Source organism: Hyaena hyaena, unplaced genomic scaffold, assembly GCF_003009895.1.
Source record: "Hyaena hyaena isolate Hyena2069 unplaced genomic scaffold, ASM300989v1 scaffold_61, whole genome shotgun sequence".
In the NCBI taxonomy this organism is placed as follows: domain Eukaryota; kingdom Metazoa; phylum Chordata; class Mammalia; order Carnivora; family Hyaenidae; genus Hyaena; species Hyaena hyaena.
The window spans coordinates 1,625,938-1,640,455 of NW_024080693.1; the positions used below are offsets into that span (position 1 = coordinate 1,625,938).

Below are 14,518 nucleotides of genomic sequence, written 5' to 3' on the forward strand. Positions count from 1 at the left end.
GTCGTTCAAACAGTTGACATGAAGCCTTTAATTCCACGTGGATCTGATGCCACACACAAGGGAAGCCATGCTGTGCTCATGTTTCACCACATCAGGTGGCCAGGCAGTTACAGTTCTGAGGGCATCAGGTTACTTACAGAACAGGATTTTCCCAGCCTCCCTGATAACCGACAGGGTTTCACATCTGTAATGTCCCAGAATCAGTTCAGGTGGCCCGACTGCTGGGTAAAACAAACTGTTTAATAAGTAACTAGACTTTCTTGGACTCAGGCTTACAGTCGGAATTTAAATTCCGAATCTAATTTAAATCTTATAAATAAGTAGCATTTACACGAATTTGCTTTTAAGTCCATCCACTAATCCTGAGATGGACGAATACCACAGTAAGCTCAGTTCATTCTGATTTTTAAAACGTCTACAAAATTTACCAACACACTAATTTTAGAAAATAACCACCAAACTGTAACATTTCATTTGGACGTGTACCCAAACCAACAATAAGTCCAAATCCCCAAACAAAATAATGCTTTCTTGTTGAACTGCATTCTGCTAAATGTTTTAAACTCTGGGAGGGACCTTTGCGTCAATCAGTCAGGACTCCCCCAATTGCAGCATTGAGGGAACTGAGGCACAGGGAGGTCAATGACTTAATCTGAGGTACTTGGAGAGAGTCTGGCCTTGAGGGAGGAGGCAGTCCCCAAAGGAATGGACAGAGGACAGTCCTTCAGTTCTTTACTTCAGGCTGACATACAGGCTCACGCTTTGGGGCTTGCACCCTTAATAAGCATTCATTACAGAAGAGAGAGGTGCAGCTGAAAAGCAACCACGCAGCTAAAAATGCATCAATGTGCAGGTTGCAAAGGAAAATGCAGCATTACCAGGAATCTCACATCAACCAAAACTCTCTTTAACCAGAACTACTTGTCATTTCACATCACACATGTCTTATATTAGCTTACTGTAAACCTTAGGTAAATCATGCAGGTTATACTCTTAATTTTACTCACTGAAAAAGTTTCCCTTGCAGCATTTAAAAGCATAAGTTCTTAGAATACTTAAAACAGAATTTGCCAGGCATTTTTTTCATTCCTACAAACATTCTTGTGGTTGTTTTTTTTTTTAAATATAATAGTTTAGAGTTTCTGTAAGTGACTCGACGTCCCAGTTTGCTTGTCTTCTCAATCAGATAAAACTATGCGGTTTTCCCAAAAGAGAAGTCAGAGATATTTTCTCTTTACAGATATTGATCACAGCATTTAATTCTGGTAATAAAGATCTATCCTTTAACTTGTATCTGTGATTTGGAAAGCTAGATTTTTTTTTTTTGCCATAGCATTGACCTTAACACGTATACTCTGTATTGAACATTTTGAACTTGGAGTTTTTTTCCCTACACTTGTATCATGGTATGAAATCATGCCAAATGTTTTTAGAAAATTAATGACTTTGATATCATGCATCTAAATTGAATCCGGATTCTATCAGAAAGCAATGTGTTGAATTATATATATAGAAACGAGAACAGAGAGATACAGTGAGAGCACTCTATTGCTCAAGCAGAAAGTGATTTTGCTTGCATCACATAGCAAAAGTTCTAGTAGGCAATGTTTTAACTGCAGATAATACCAAATATTCCTAATGCTTAGAACTTTCAAACTCAGAGTTGTTTAGGTTAACAGATTCATCCAGCTTTTTTGTGTGCGCAGATGCAACATTTAATCGCTGATTTCAGCGAACAGAGGACTCTCAGATTTAGGTATACATCTGATTGCACATATAGTTAAATATCCAAGGATCTGCCACGTGAAAGGCCAACAGAGCATGGCAAGAACAAAGAAATTTGTCCCAGTTGCTCTCTCTGGATTATACAACCTCTGATGGATTTTCTAATTCAACAGGTTCTGCTGAACAGTTTGTTGTTGTTATGAACCAAAACAGTCTGATAAGAACAGAAGAGTTACTGTATTAGAAACAGAAGAACATACTTAAGGTGTGGTTTTAAAGGATGCTTTCCAACATTGGGTCACAGAATGACCGAGCCTCCTCTTGTCTGGGAGAGCTGAGAGTTTGGGGAAGGTAACAGAGATTCCATGTTGCGTTGTGTGCATGAGGAAAGGGAGGGGACTCAGGAAAGTTTCTGAGACATCTCTGAAGGTACCCTGAACAAGCAGGTGCAAAATAATTTGAAGTGGCCCCTATTCAGATGAGGCAGAAGGTGTTCCTTTTATTAGTTAAGGTCATAAAACTTTTAATCGGCTTAAGACCTTGTGGCTGTTTTAACACCATCGTCACACACACACACATACACACACACAAACAGATCCCATACTTTGACCATGAAGTCCTGGAATCTGCGTGCTCGGGAAGGGTGCGAGGAAGTTGGGCTGGAAGGGTAGCCCCTAGGACTGCCAAGGATTCACTACTGGTATCTGCTGCTCGCTACTCCTTGGCCCTCCTGCCTGTCCTTGTGAAACCATCGATTCCCTCTGGTCCCTTTTCCCACTTTTAGGGTAAAAAAAAAAAAATCCTTGTAAGTTTTCAGCCAAACCAAAGTCTTGGGTTTTATTCCAAATTATCTTTGGAGACTTAAATGCATGTGTTTTCTCAGCCGTATTCCCCCAGTGATGCTCTCTCTGCACCACAGGCAGAGGTGGTGCTCAGAGGCGCTGCTCAGGTAAACTCCAGTCTGGGTGCCCAGGTTTTCCACCTTCCTTGTCTATTGAGCGAAAGAAGCAGGGCCCACTCAACTTCTGTTATCCACACTGTGGTTCTGGTAGTTTATGCTATAACCTCATGCCTTCAAGAAGGTCTATTTTAATAATAGATGTAGATTTCCCAACTTAAGTATATAAGTAAAGACCACTCACTATGTTTGACTCACTGGCACGTATTGATTTGCGGCCAAATGTGTTTTACAAAAAACCCCAGCTTTGATGGGACAGAATGCTGTTACATGGTTTTTCTTTCAAATGGTTATTGTTTTTAAAAAGCTGCTGAAATTCTGGGTCGAAGCGTTTGCATTCTAACCCAGTCTCCTGGCTAACTGGCTCAAACTGACAAGCGACAGTGAGGTTTACCCTCTCAGAGGTCAGTGTGAGGGTCGGGGAGCCGCGCCCCTTCCTCCAGAGCCAGCTCTCCTCGCGGCTAGCACGCAAATACCAAGGGATAGATAGGATTAGCAGCTTCAAAGAGGATTCTGCAGCCCTCCCCCACAGGAGGATCCAACACTCTGGTCTAGTTCTGGAACAAAAATAAACCCTGACAAAGGAGAAAGTGCCTCTTTTAAGAGCATACGTCCCTTTCCCAGGTTTGTACCTCTTCCAGGCTGACGGGGGGGGGGGGGGAGCCCTTTTCATAGGCAAGTGTGTGCAATGGATCTGAGCACGTGAGGGCAGGTTCGACGTGCTTTCTCTGGCTTCCTAAGCAGGGTCAGAACTTGCGGGGGAGGTCTCGACCCCAAACCTCTTCTGGCTGCCTTTGGTAACTGATGGATAAACTCTACCAAGAAGCGCAATTGTGCGCCATAGAGAAAGCACTTTGCACGAACGTCTCTTTGCGCACTCTCCTAAGCTTAGGCCCCAAAGGATTAAGGTAATAAAACCTGCTTACATCGTCTTATAGTCTTGTCCAGGAAACAAAATTGCCACCCACACAGAGGAGCAAAACAACACCCCCCCCACTTCATTTCATCTCATCTCCCCCCCCCTTCAAACCGCCCCACACGGACAGTGGGAATCGCTGGTAGGGGTGGGGGCACCGGACTCCGACTCAGTGTAAACGTGCCCCAGCTGCACACGCGGTAACCCATTAACTTGGAATCTGGGGTAATTGTGGATGGTTTTCTATTAATAGGGGATAAAGCTGCTGCATACATTAGCGGTAATGCCCTGGCGCCCGCGTAAAATTAACTCCTCCCGGGCCAGCACAAGGAAATCATGTTTCCGCCAAGGCAGAGGTGTACACACACACACACACACACACACACACACACACGTTTAGAACCCCTTCCCTTAAACATGCCAGATTCCACTCCCATCCAGAGTGCAGGCAGTGGCGGTCGTTCCCGAGGGTTGTCTCCCGGGAGGGAGCGGTAGCGGTGGGTACAGTCTTGTGTCGGTCAGCTCAGCTTCGCCACGCAGACGGCCAGGGCCACGGCTGCCAGCAGTACAGCGCTGAAAACGGTGGCGGCTAGGGCCTTGCTCACGTCGCAAGGCCCGCTGCGCTCCTGTACAGACACGCCGCCCACCGAGGAGGCGCCGGCGCTGGCGCTGGACAGGAGCTCGGCGCCCGCCGTTTGGCGGGCCTGCACGGTCCAACGGGGCACGTTGACCTTCATCTCCATGTCGTGGATCATCTCGCTCACCTGAAGGATCTCCTGCTCCAGCTCGCGCAGGTCGTCCACATCGAAGTCGCGCTCCGCCTCGTGCCGCAGGCTGCGGGCGCTCAGGGCGCGCGCCGCTACTCCCGCGGAGCCGCCCGCGACGCCGGTGCGCACGAGCGGCCGCCGCGGAGTGTGCAGCGGGAACGCGGTGCCGAGAGCCAGCGCACGCCGCATGTCGGCTTCCAGCAGGTCCAGGCAGCCGGAGAAGGACACCCAGAGGCGCTCGAACTCCGCGCGCTCCTCGGCCGCCAGGCCCCGGTCGCGAAGTGCGGCTGTCAGCGGGGCGCGGATGGCCACCGCCAGCTTCTGTGCCTTGTGGCGCGTCTTCTGCAGCTCCTCGCGCAGGTTTTGCGAGTCCGCCGAGCCGCCGACGGTCAGCACCAAGTGGTGGTAGCATGCGGTCGTCTTGTTGAGAGCGTCCAGCAACGCCTTGCACTCCTCCCTTGCCATGGCGGTGCGCTCGGGCGCAGCCCGGCCGCCCGCACCCCTCTTCGCCCCACGCTCTCAGCTCGGCAGGACGCAGCCAGCCACGACGGCAGCCCGGGGCCGGGCGGTCTGCGCGCTTCTCATGGCCCGAGACTAGCTCGGTGCTGCCGCTGTCGACCGAGCCTCTCGGGCCCCACGACGTGCGCCTCCGCGGACCGGACGCAGAGAGAGAGCCCCGTTAGCTATCTCCCATCCCCTCGTTCATCATCCCCTGATGCGCTCCAAGTCACACGCCGAGTCTCTGCCCCGCTCTCGCCTCCACGATGGTCCTTTGCGAAGCCCGGATTGCGGTCCCCATCTTTCTCCCGTGCGGTCGCCAGCGGTAGCAGCCGCCGAGCCGCGCGCGGCGCCTTAGCCAAAGCCAAGGGCTGCCGGGTCGGGTTTCTTAGGATCCGCCCACCCCCGCCCGTCCTCCTGGCGCGCTTGCAACCCTTGGTCCAGGGATGGGCGGGGCCCCGCGCGGAGAGGTCACGTGTAGGGCCCCCATGTCCCCCTCCTCTGCACCCCGTTACAGTTTTGGAGACTAGGGCTCGGCAGTTCCAACCGTCCAGTATCGTAAAGATGGGGAAACTGAGGCACAGGTAAAAAGGGAGCCTAGGACACGTGACGTCCACGCAAGTGAGGGAAACTGAACCCAGGGACCCTAACTCCCAGTCCCTGCCAGCGACGTAGTGGTGTGCCTTGTAGTACTGGAGGACTTCGTCCTCGGAAGCTAGCAGTAAACGGTGACCCGCAGGGCGGGACGACTCCCTGGTTCTCTCTATCCAGATCCGGCCCGCTTTCCAGGGACCAAGCTTGGACCCCACCTCTCGAGTCAGATCAGCTTTCGGCCCCACCTCCTCCCTTTCTGGGCACGCGCAGTCCGCGGCTCCAGGCTGGTCCCGCCTGAGTAGGAAGCGCTGTGTGCCGCCTGAGCCCCACCCCGGCTGGGCGGGCTCAATGATTGCTCTGCGCACACGTCACTCTAGATAAGAACGGTCGCTCATTGGGCTGACCAGATGAGGCTCCGCCCAACGGCGGAGTAAAGGGGTGGGTGGTGGAGCAGAACTGCTGCGCTGGGGTGGTGGGCACCTAGGTCGGAGTCGAGGGCCCAGGAGGTGTCGCCACCGCTCCGGGAAGAGCAGGAAGTGAAACTATGTAGCCTTTTAAGTAAGTGTCCTCCCTCCTGTCTCGTCCCGCGCCTCTCTTCCCCCGGGACGGCTGCGCCTCGGGGCCTAGAGGCCGGGCGGGGCCCCGGAGCTGGAAGGGGGAGGGGCTCTTTTCTCTCCGTGGCGGGAGCCCCGCGGCGCCCCAGGCTGAGCTGGCTGCCCATGGGCGGCCCCCCAAGACCCCAGCTCCTCGCTGGTTGGGCCGCCCGCCCGAACTCTTCGGGTCCGGTCGGCAGTCGGGCTCGCTCTGCCCCTCGTGTGCGGACTGCGGGATGGCGAAGAATGTGCCCTTTGACCCCTGCGACTACGGGACGGGTCGGCGGGTGCGGGGGGCTGAGAGCTCGGACTTGGGGGCAGTGGGCGGGGCCGTGGCTCAAGCGCTGAGTGGCCTCGGGTCGTTCGCTGACTGCCTGACTTGGCGGCTGGAGGAGCTCCTAGGATGTGGGTGGGGGTCCGGAGCCTCGGGCCTTGCGGTCCCCGGGGATGGTGAAGGCGCAGGCAAGGAGGAGGGAATCCCTGTCAGCCAGCCATCTCGTCCTGCTGGGTAAAATTTACTCCAGGAAAACTTAAGCACCAAGAGATGTTCCAGATTCTGGGTCTGTCCAGTTCTTTTCGTTGAAGATAGACTGTCATGGGCTCGTGAGCCAGGAGATGTTGGGGACTTGGACACTAGAAACCGAAACCTGTGCTGGGCCACCACGAAGCAAGTGACGTGTCTTCATTGAGGATTTAGGACATTCAGGGAGGGAGGGACTGGCGACACTGGAGGGACTAATAGTTTGTATGCGAGCTGGGGTTTTCCAAGCTCACGGGTTTCATGGGGCGAGTACGCTATTTTGATTAAGGTACCCTCCCACCAGCCCCAGAGAAGAGCAGAGGATCTAAGTGAGATATTAGTGTTTTGAGTCTGCCTCTCCCAGCACCGGATTGAGGCCGTCCAGAGGATTCAGAGCGCCGGACCCCAGAGTTCCCTCTCACTGAGCTCTCTGTCCTTTTATCTGTTTGAGGCCGTTTGTGGCCAGGGCTTGGATGCTCCAAGCCTTGGCCATTCTCTGCTGGGGTGGGTCTTAGCCACCTACTGGCCAGATGGGGCCATGGCAAGGGAAGAGTAGCTCTCGAGAAATGGATAGGAGGGAGAACCCATCACTTTGAGGGAGATGAGGCTGCTGAGAAAAGTGGAAGGCCAGAATGAGAGGTCCTTAATGCCAGGCAGAGAAATTGAGAGTCCATCTAGTAGGAAGTTCAAGTAGGTAAGTCCTTGAAGAATGTAGTAGCCCCCTTTAATCCGTGGGGGATGTTTTCCAAGACCCCTGGTAGATGCCAGAAACTTTGGATAGTACCAAATCCTATACTGTTTTTCTTATACCCACATACCCGTGATGAGTTTAATATATAAACTAGGCACAGTAAGAGATTAACAAAAATAACAAATAAAATAGAACGGTTAGGAATGATGCACTGTGATAAAAGTTACGTAAACGTGGGCTCTCTCCAAATATCTTACGGTACCACACTCACTCTTCCGGTGATGATGTGAGATGATAAAATGCCTACATGATGAGATGAAGCGAGGGGAATGATAAGGGTATTATGATAATTGTGTTAGCTACTCTTGACTCTGACCATCTGTCAGAAGGAGAAGCTTCTGTTTCCAGACCCCAGTTGACCATGGGGAACCAAAACTGGAAGACGAAACTGAGGATAAGGGAGACGGCACTGTACAGACCTCAGTGTTGGAAAGATCGCCTTGTTGTCTTTTCATGCGGACCGGTTTGAGTAAGATCGGGAGGCAGGAGGCTCTGAGGGAGAAGTGCAGGATAGGAGCAGGGACGGATACTTGTGTCTAGCCCCAGTGACAGGAAAGCAGTTGAAGCTACTGTGGGTTTCCTCTCTTGACTTGGGCTTGCCATCTGAAATCACTCTGTCTGGCAGCATCGCCTGGAGAGCAAGCAGTAGTGTCTGCAGTCAACGTCTTGACTGTGTCTCCCAGTGTTTCCATAGGGGCTCTCCCTTTATTAGAATTAGATTGGTGGCCACTAACGTAATCCTCTCCTAGAGGAGCAGGGGAATGTGACCACGTGATGATAGATACCAGCCCTAGAAAGGATTCAGACCCCAATCCAGACCTCCTATGTCCGAGAGGCACCAAGAAGTGGCCCTCGAAACTCCCGCCTTTCTGCACGAGATTCTGGCACGAGTCGGGTGCTGGTGGCTCCTCTGGCAAGTTCTGGAGCAGGTGATGGTGTGTTTGGAGGGGAGGTTGTGCTCCTCCAAACTCTCCTGCTCCCTTAGTGGTCACAATCCTCTTCCAGCTCTGAGGCCTTCTCTCCCTGTGTGGCCCTCCACATTCCAGCTGTCGCTGTGTTTAGCCAGCTCTGAGCACACTGTTCGTTTCTGGCTTTTTGCCAGCACCTGCATGGCTGCCTGGGGCCAGCCCCTCCCCCTCCCCTGGATAAGGGCAGTGGATTTTCCAGCTCCTATGAGAGATGACCCCTCCCTGGGAGCTTGCGCTTCCTCCAACAGCCCACTATCATTTTGTTCAAGTGGACGACCCAGTTACAGCCTGCCTACTGTGAGCCAGGTGGCCAGACACAGGCTGGATGCTTTGAAGAAGAGCTTTGAGAAAAATATGGATAGGATCTCTAGGTGTTACAGGCCGGAAGGACCTAAGTGACTGTAATACCATACGTTACATCATCCAACTGCTTCCATTTGCTAGTAAATGTAGATGAATTTGAAAGCTTTCCCTTTTCGCCTTTTCCTTCTGAATCACAAATTAAGCTAGTTGGAGAACGTTGCTCATCATTTGGAAAATACGCCTGGTCAAGATATTGGGTGAGGGCCCTGGAAGGGTGGGGGCGACCATAGTGGTAAGATTTCAGCCGGGAGTTTAACTCTGGGAGGCGCAGACTTTCTCCTATGTTAGATTCTGCTGGGCGAGGTTGCACGCTGTCACCAGATGGTCCCTGACCACCCAGCCTCATTGTGGCTGATGGGACTGTTGAAGACCACGAAACCACAAGCGTGCACACCACCTCTTGAAATGTCCGGTGCTCGTTTGAGACCTTGCCTGGCTCTCCTGTTCATAGAGGAACCTCAGATATGCATGCTCAGGGGGTTTGGTATCTGCGACTAATTTTCACATTGGATTTGCTGCAAATCATCCTATCATTTGAGCTTCATTAGGGGTGGAATTTTTTCTTAAAGGTGTCTCATAAAAGGATTTACTCATCTTTCCAGTTTTATAAGGAAGAATCTGTTTACTTTGCATGTTCTTTTAAAATCTAAAGCTACTTCTGGCCAGTAAACTTGTTCAGGGTGTTAACCTATTTTAAGTATTGACCTCTGTAGGAGAATTCCATTCTGGCATTTAAGCACCAGATTGTATTGGATTATTACATGTTTAAAAAAAATTTTTTTTTAATGTTTTATTTATTTCTAAGAGAGAGAGAGACAGCATGAGCAGGGGAGGGTCAGAGAGAGAGGGAGACACAGAATCTGAAACAGGCTCCAGGCTCTGAGCTGACAGCACAGAGCCCGATGTGGGGCTTGAACCCATGAACCGTGAAATCATGACCTGAGCCAAAGTCGGATGCCCAACTGACCGAGCCACCTAGGCGCCCCTGATTACTAAAGGTTTTTAACACTGGGATGAAAAGGTTCACAATGGCACTAGACAGAGCCCTTGGAATCCTTACTCCTGGACAGAGAGTTCAGTCAGTGGCAACCAGGAGGAATGATGTCCCAGAGGAAACAGATGACTTGGGACTGAAACACAGCAAGCTCTGTCCCATGCTTGCTCAGTCTTGTGTGTTTCCTGCATTTGAATGCAATGTTTTCTTTGTTTATAAAAATTTTTTTCATTGTATTTCTTTTTTTGAGGGGGGGGGGCATCCACAAGTGGGAGAGAGGGGCAGAGGGAGAGAGAGAGAAAACCCAAGCAGTTTTCTGAGCATGGAGCCCATTGTGAGCATGGAACCCATTGTGGGGCTCGATCCTATGATGCTGGGGTCAGGACCTGAGCCGAAATCAAAAGTTGGACACTTAACCAACCGAGCCACCCAGGCATCCCTGAATGGGATGTTTTTATGTGGCCTTCAGGAGCCCTCTTTATCTTGCTGCCCCTCTCTGACCGGCACTATTTGGATTCTTGTTATTTCCCTGGACTCACTCATCTAGTAAAAAAAAAGTGTACTCTTGGGTTTCTGTTCCTGCTTTGCAAACCTTTGGCTTACTCTGGTCCCTGTCAGGGAGGCTTCTGCTCCCTATTCTCCCCCCCCCCCGCCCCCCCACCTTCCCTGCTTCTCCCTTCTCTTGTCTGGTCCTTACCTGCCCCAGCACTGCTCTGGGTTGGTTTTACTGTGCTGATGCACATTCTTTGCCTCCCAGCTAGGTTGTCACTTCCTCCATCAGAGCCTGCCTGTGTCGCCTCCATCTTGGGTGTAGAGGTCTTGACGCTGAGCTGGCATCTTGTTTAAGGAGCAGGAGTATCCCTTCCCAGCTTCATTCTGCCCGTATCGCATCCAGTCTCTCATGCAGTTTCTGTCCAAGGGGTCTTTTCTTTAGCACTCTGCCGTATAGAACCAACTGTGTCAGAAACCAGGAAGAATTTTTGTTTTCTAGTGACCCTGTCACAGCAAAATCACATTATCCAGTTGTTCTGGTAGGGACTCGTAAAAGGATTATTTGGGCTCCAGTAATAATTGAATTCAACAATTCAGATACCTGAATTGTTACAGAGCCATCTCTGGGGCCCAGGAAGGGATTATATGTAGCCTTTTTCATGCTAGGGCCCTCCTCTAAGAGGATTTGCAGGGAGCTCAGGGGCCTCCTTCAGACAGGCCCCAGGAGGGCCTGTGGCAGAGACAGTTCTGGCTGGACCGGAACAGGGGACTTCAGTATAGGGCCTATGTGGCTGTCCATCGTGGTGACTTTTCCTTTGGGGGAATCTGTTCATCTGTGACTCATGAAATAACCCTTAATCCAGGCTTACTTATTTTACACAATGGGTGTAGTGGTCAAAGGGGTGGATGTTAGAATCAATTCTGATGTGGTCGAAGGGGTGGATGTCAGAATCAGTTCTGACGTGTTTAACCTTGAGTTGGCCAACTGAGCCTCAATTTCTGCATCTGCAGCATATGGGACCAATGATATCAATAGTTATTATAAGCATTAATTATAGTTAGTTGTCTATAGTTATGAAGGGCTGAAGATATGTAGAAGTTATCTCAGTGCCTGAACCAAACAAAGATGCTCTCAGGTAGTTGTTGGGTTTTTGGTTTTTTTTTTTTTAGTGTTTATTTATTTTTGAGAGAATGCAAGTAGGGGAGGGACAGAGAAGAGAGAGAGGATCTGAAGCATGTTCTGCGCTGATAGCAGAGAGCCCGATGTGGGGCTCAGACTCCTGAATTGCAGGATCATGCCCTGAGCTGAAGTCACTCAACCCACTGAGCCACCCAGGTGCTCCATCAAATAGTTGCTATTTTTATCATTAGCTGTAACAGATAGAATTCAGAATGCATGTACTTATGGCTACTGTCCTGGTATTTTCCCAAGAAGGCATTTTGGAATATAACAATATTCCAACATAGTAAGAAAGCAATTCCGTTTTTCATTCCTATTTCATTCATCTTACTCTATCAAGGATAAGTACTTGATGTTCTTTAATAGTTGCTATTTTCCCTTTTCAGTGAAGAGGTCTCAGGCTCAGGTTCAGAGTGTTTGGCAGGTAGTAGTATCTAGCAAGGTTTTAACATTGATTGTTTTTGTAATTTTTAAGATTACCTATTTTATAGGAGTGATACTCTTTTTGTATTTAAAGTTGTAATAAGGGTTCTTTTTAAAATAAATTTTAAGGGCACGTAGGTGGCTCAGTTAAGTGTCCAGTTCTTGATTTCGACTCAGATCGTGATTTCACTGTTTGTGGGATCAAGCTCCACATCAGGCTCTATGATGACAGCAAGGAGCCTGCTTGGGATTCTCTCTCTCCATCTCTCTCTGCCCCTTCCCTGCTTGTGCTTTTCTCTTTCGCTCTCAAAATAAATAAATATGCCTAAAAAAATAAATAGAATACATTTTAAAAGAGAGTAGGTGTTTAAAGGAATATGTCAAACAATAGCAGTAGAGCCATTGTGTATAATTATGCAGAGTATTCATACACAGGTGCCCTGCCTCAGGGAGGGATATATTGGCAACCTGGGGCTGATAAATAGCCTAGGAGCTACTTACCAAACCATGTCCCCTGCCACAGGACTGTGCCCACTGGGAGGACTGGGTGCCTTTTTCTAATTCTCACAAAGACACCAGGGGGGCCAGCAGTAAGTGGTGGTACACCGCTATGCAGTATGACAAAAATACTGAAAGTGGCATGTAAATGGGAATCCCACAAGACAGGTGTTTGTATTCTCCTTTGCTGCCTGAGATGAAGGCTCAGAATCTTTTTCTGTGCCCATTTTTCATATTCCTCTCTGATAGCTCAGGGACACCACACTGATGTATGGTAAATGGAGCAGACCAGGGGCAATGGAAGCCTCATTCACAACAGGAGAAAATCTATACGGAATATGTAAATAATGTTTAATAAAAATTGTATATAATCTGTGACTTTTATGGAGAAAATTTAATTGAAGGACATAGAAGACATACATGAAAAGACATACCATGTCCATGGATGATGAGATTCATTATTATAAAGCTGTTGACTCTCCAGTCCATAGATTTAGTGCATTTCTAATAAAAATCCCAAGAGGATTTTTCATGGAATTGATTAACTAATTTTAATTTATGTGATACTGCAAAAAATTAGGAATAGCCAGACAATTTTAGAGAACAAGGAGGGAGACCTTTTTGAGCCATCAAGGCTTATTAGGAAGCTATAGTCAGGAGAAATAATGTGGTCTAGCCCAGCTCTGTCCAGTATAGTAGCCACTAGCCATATGTGGCAATGAAGCACTTGAATGCGGCTAGTATGAATTGAAAAGTGAATGTAAAGTACACACCAAATTTCAAAGATTTAGTAGGGGTGATAAAGACTGTAAGATGTGTCATTAATAGTTTTAAAATATTTTTTTAAATGTTTTATTTATTTCTAGGAGAGAGAGAGAGACAGCGTGAGCAGGGGAGGGTCAGAGAGAGAGGGAGTCACAGACTGAAACAGGCTGCAGGCTCTGAGCTGGCAGTCAGCACAGAGCCCGACGCAGGGCCCGAACCCACGAACCGTGAGATCATGACCTAAGCGAAAGTCGGACGCTTAACTGACTAAGCCACCCAGGCGCCCCAGTAGTTTAAAAATATTGATCACATGTTGAAAATATAATATTTTAGATATATTAGAATAAATATATTATTAAGATAAATTTTGCCCATTTTTTTATTTGAAAATTTTTAAATGTTTATTTTTGGGGGGGGGGAGCAGAGAGAGAGGGAGACACAGAATCCAAAACAGGCTCCAGGCTCAGAGCTGTCAGCACAGAGCCTGATGCAGAGCTTGAGCCCATGAACCGTGAGATCATGACCTGAGCCGAAGTTGGATGCTTAACTGACTGAGCCACCCAGGTGCCCCTTACCGATTTCTTTTTTAATGTGACTACTAGAAAATTTTATACATATGTATTTATGCATAGTGTGTATGTAATTACATTTCTCAAATGTTGGATGGCACTGGTCTAGACCGTTGAAATAGAGTAGAGCTCAGAAACAAGCTAAACATATATAGGAACTTGGAATATAGCAAAGGTAGCATTATTGGCCAGTGTGAAAGGGATAGACCATTCAAAAAAGAATGATGGGACAATTGGCTTAGGCTATGGACTGAATTTTTGTGCCTCTCCCCATTGATATGTTGAAGTCCTAATCCTTAATGTGATGATAATGTGATGGTGGGGCACTGAGATTCAGTTGGGGTTAGATTAGGTCCTGAGAGTGGGGCCCTCATGATGGAACCAACAGCCTTGTAAAAGGAGGAAAAGACAGGAGAACTCTCATCATGTAAGGACACAGCGAGGCAGTGGCAGCCTACAAACTAGGAAATGGGCCCTCATCAAGAACCAAATCTGCCAGCCTCCAGAATTATGAGAGGTAAATTTAAGCCACCAATCTTTGCTTTTTGTGATAGTAGCCCAAACAGCCCAAGATAGCTTACCATATAGGAAAGAAATTAGATGTCTAATTTATAGCGTAAATAAAGACAAAGATTCTTAGTAATTATAGTGACTATGGTCTTAGAGTTGAAAGGATATGCTTTCAGGTAGGCTTTGTTGCATAATAAACCAGCTCAAAACTTAGTGGCTTAAAACTGCTATTCATGGGGCGCCTGGGTGGCTTAGTCGGTTAAGCGTCCGACTTTCGCTTAGGTCATGATCTCGCGGTTCGTGGGTTCGGGCCCCGTGTCGGGCTCTGTGCTGACTGCCAGCTCAGAGCCTGGAGCCTGTTTCAGTCTGTGACTCCCTCTCTCTCTGACCCTCCCCTGCTAACGCTGTCTCTCTCTCCTGGAAATAAATAAAAC

At 48.8% G+C, this 14,518-nt stretch overlaps 2 protein-coding genes across 4 annotated transcripts in view; one reads left to right on the top strand and one right to left on the bottom strand.

Annotated features, from left to right (window-relative positions):
• Positions 1–2,198: 2,198 nt before the first annotated feature.
• Positions 2,199–5,205, bottom strand: LOC120231699 (regulator of G protein signaling 9 binding protein). The gene has a single exon (XM_039231911.1). The coding sequence runs from the start codon at positions 4,829–4,831 to the stop codon at positions 4,118–4,120; it is 714 nt and encodes a 237-aa protein (XP_039087842.1). The 5' UTR covers positions 4,832–5,205; the 3' UTR covers positions 2,199–4,117.
• A 708-nt stretch (positions 5,206–5,913) lies between these two features.
• ANKRD27 (ankyrin repeat domain 27) overlaps positions 5,914–14,518 on the top strand; it is a 52,522-nt gene continuing 43,917 nt past the window's right edge. For all 3 annotated transcript variants that reach the window (XM_039231907.1, XM_039231909.1, XM_039231908.1), the window contains exon 1: positions 5,914–6,016. The gene's annotated coding sequence lies outside the window, so the exon portion shown is untranslated. The remainder of the gene's footprint in view (positions 6,017–14,518) is intronic.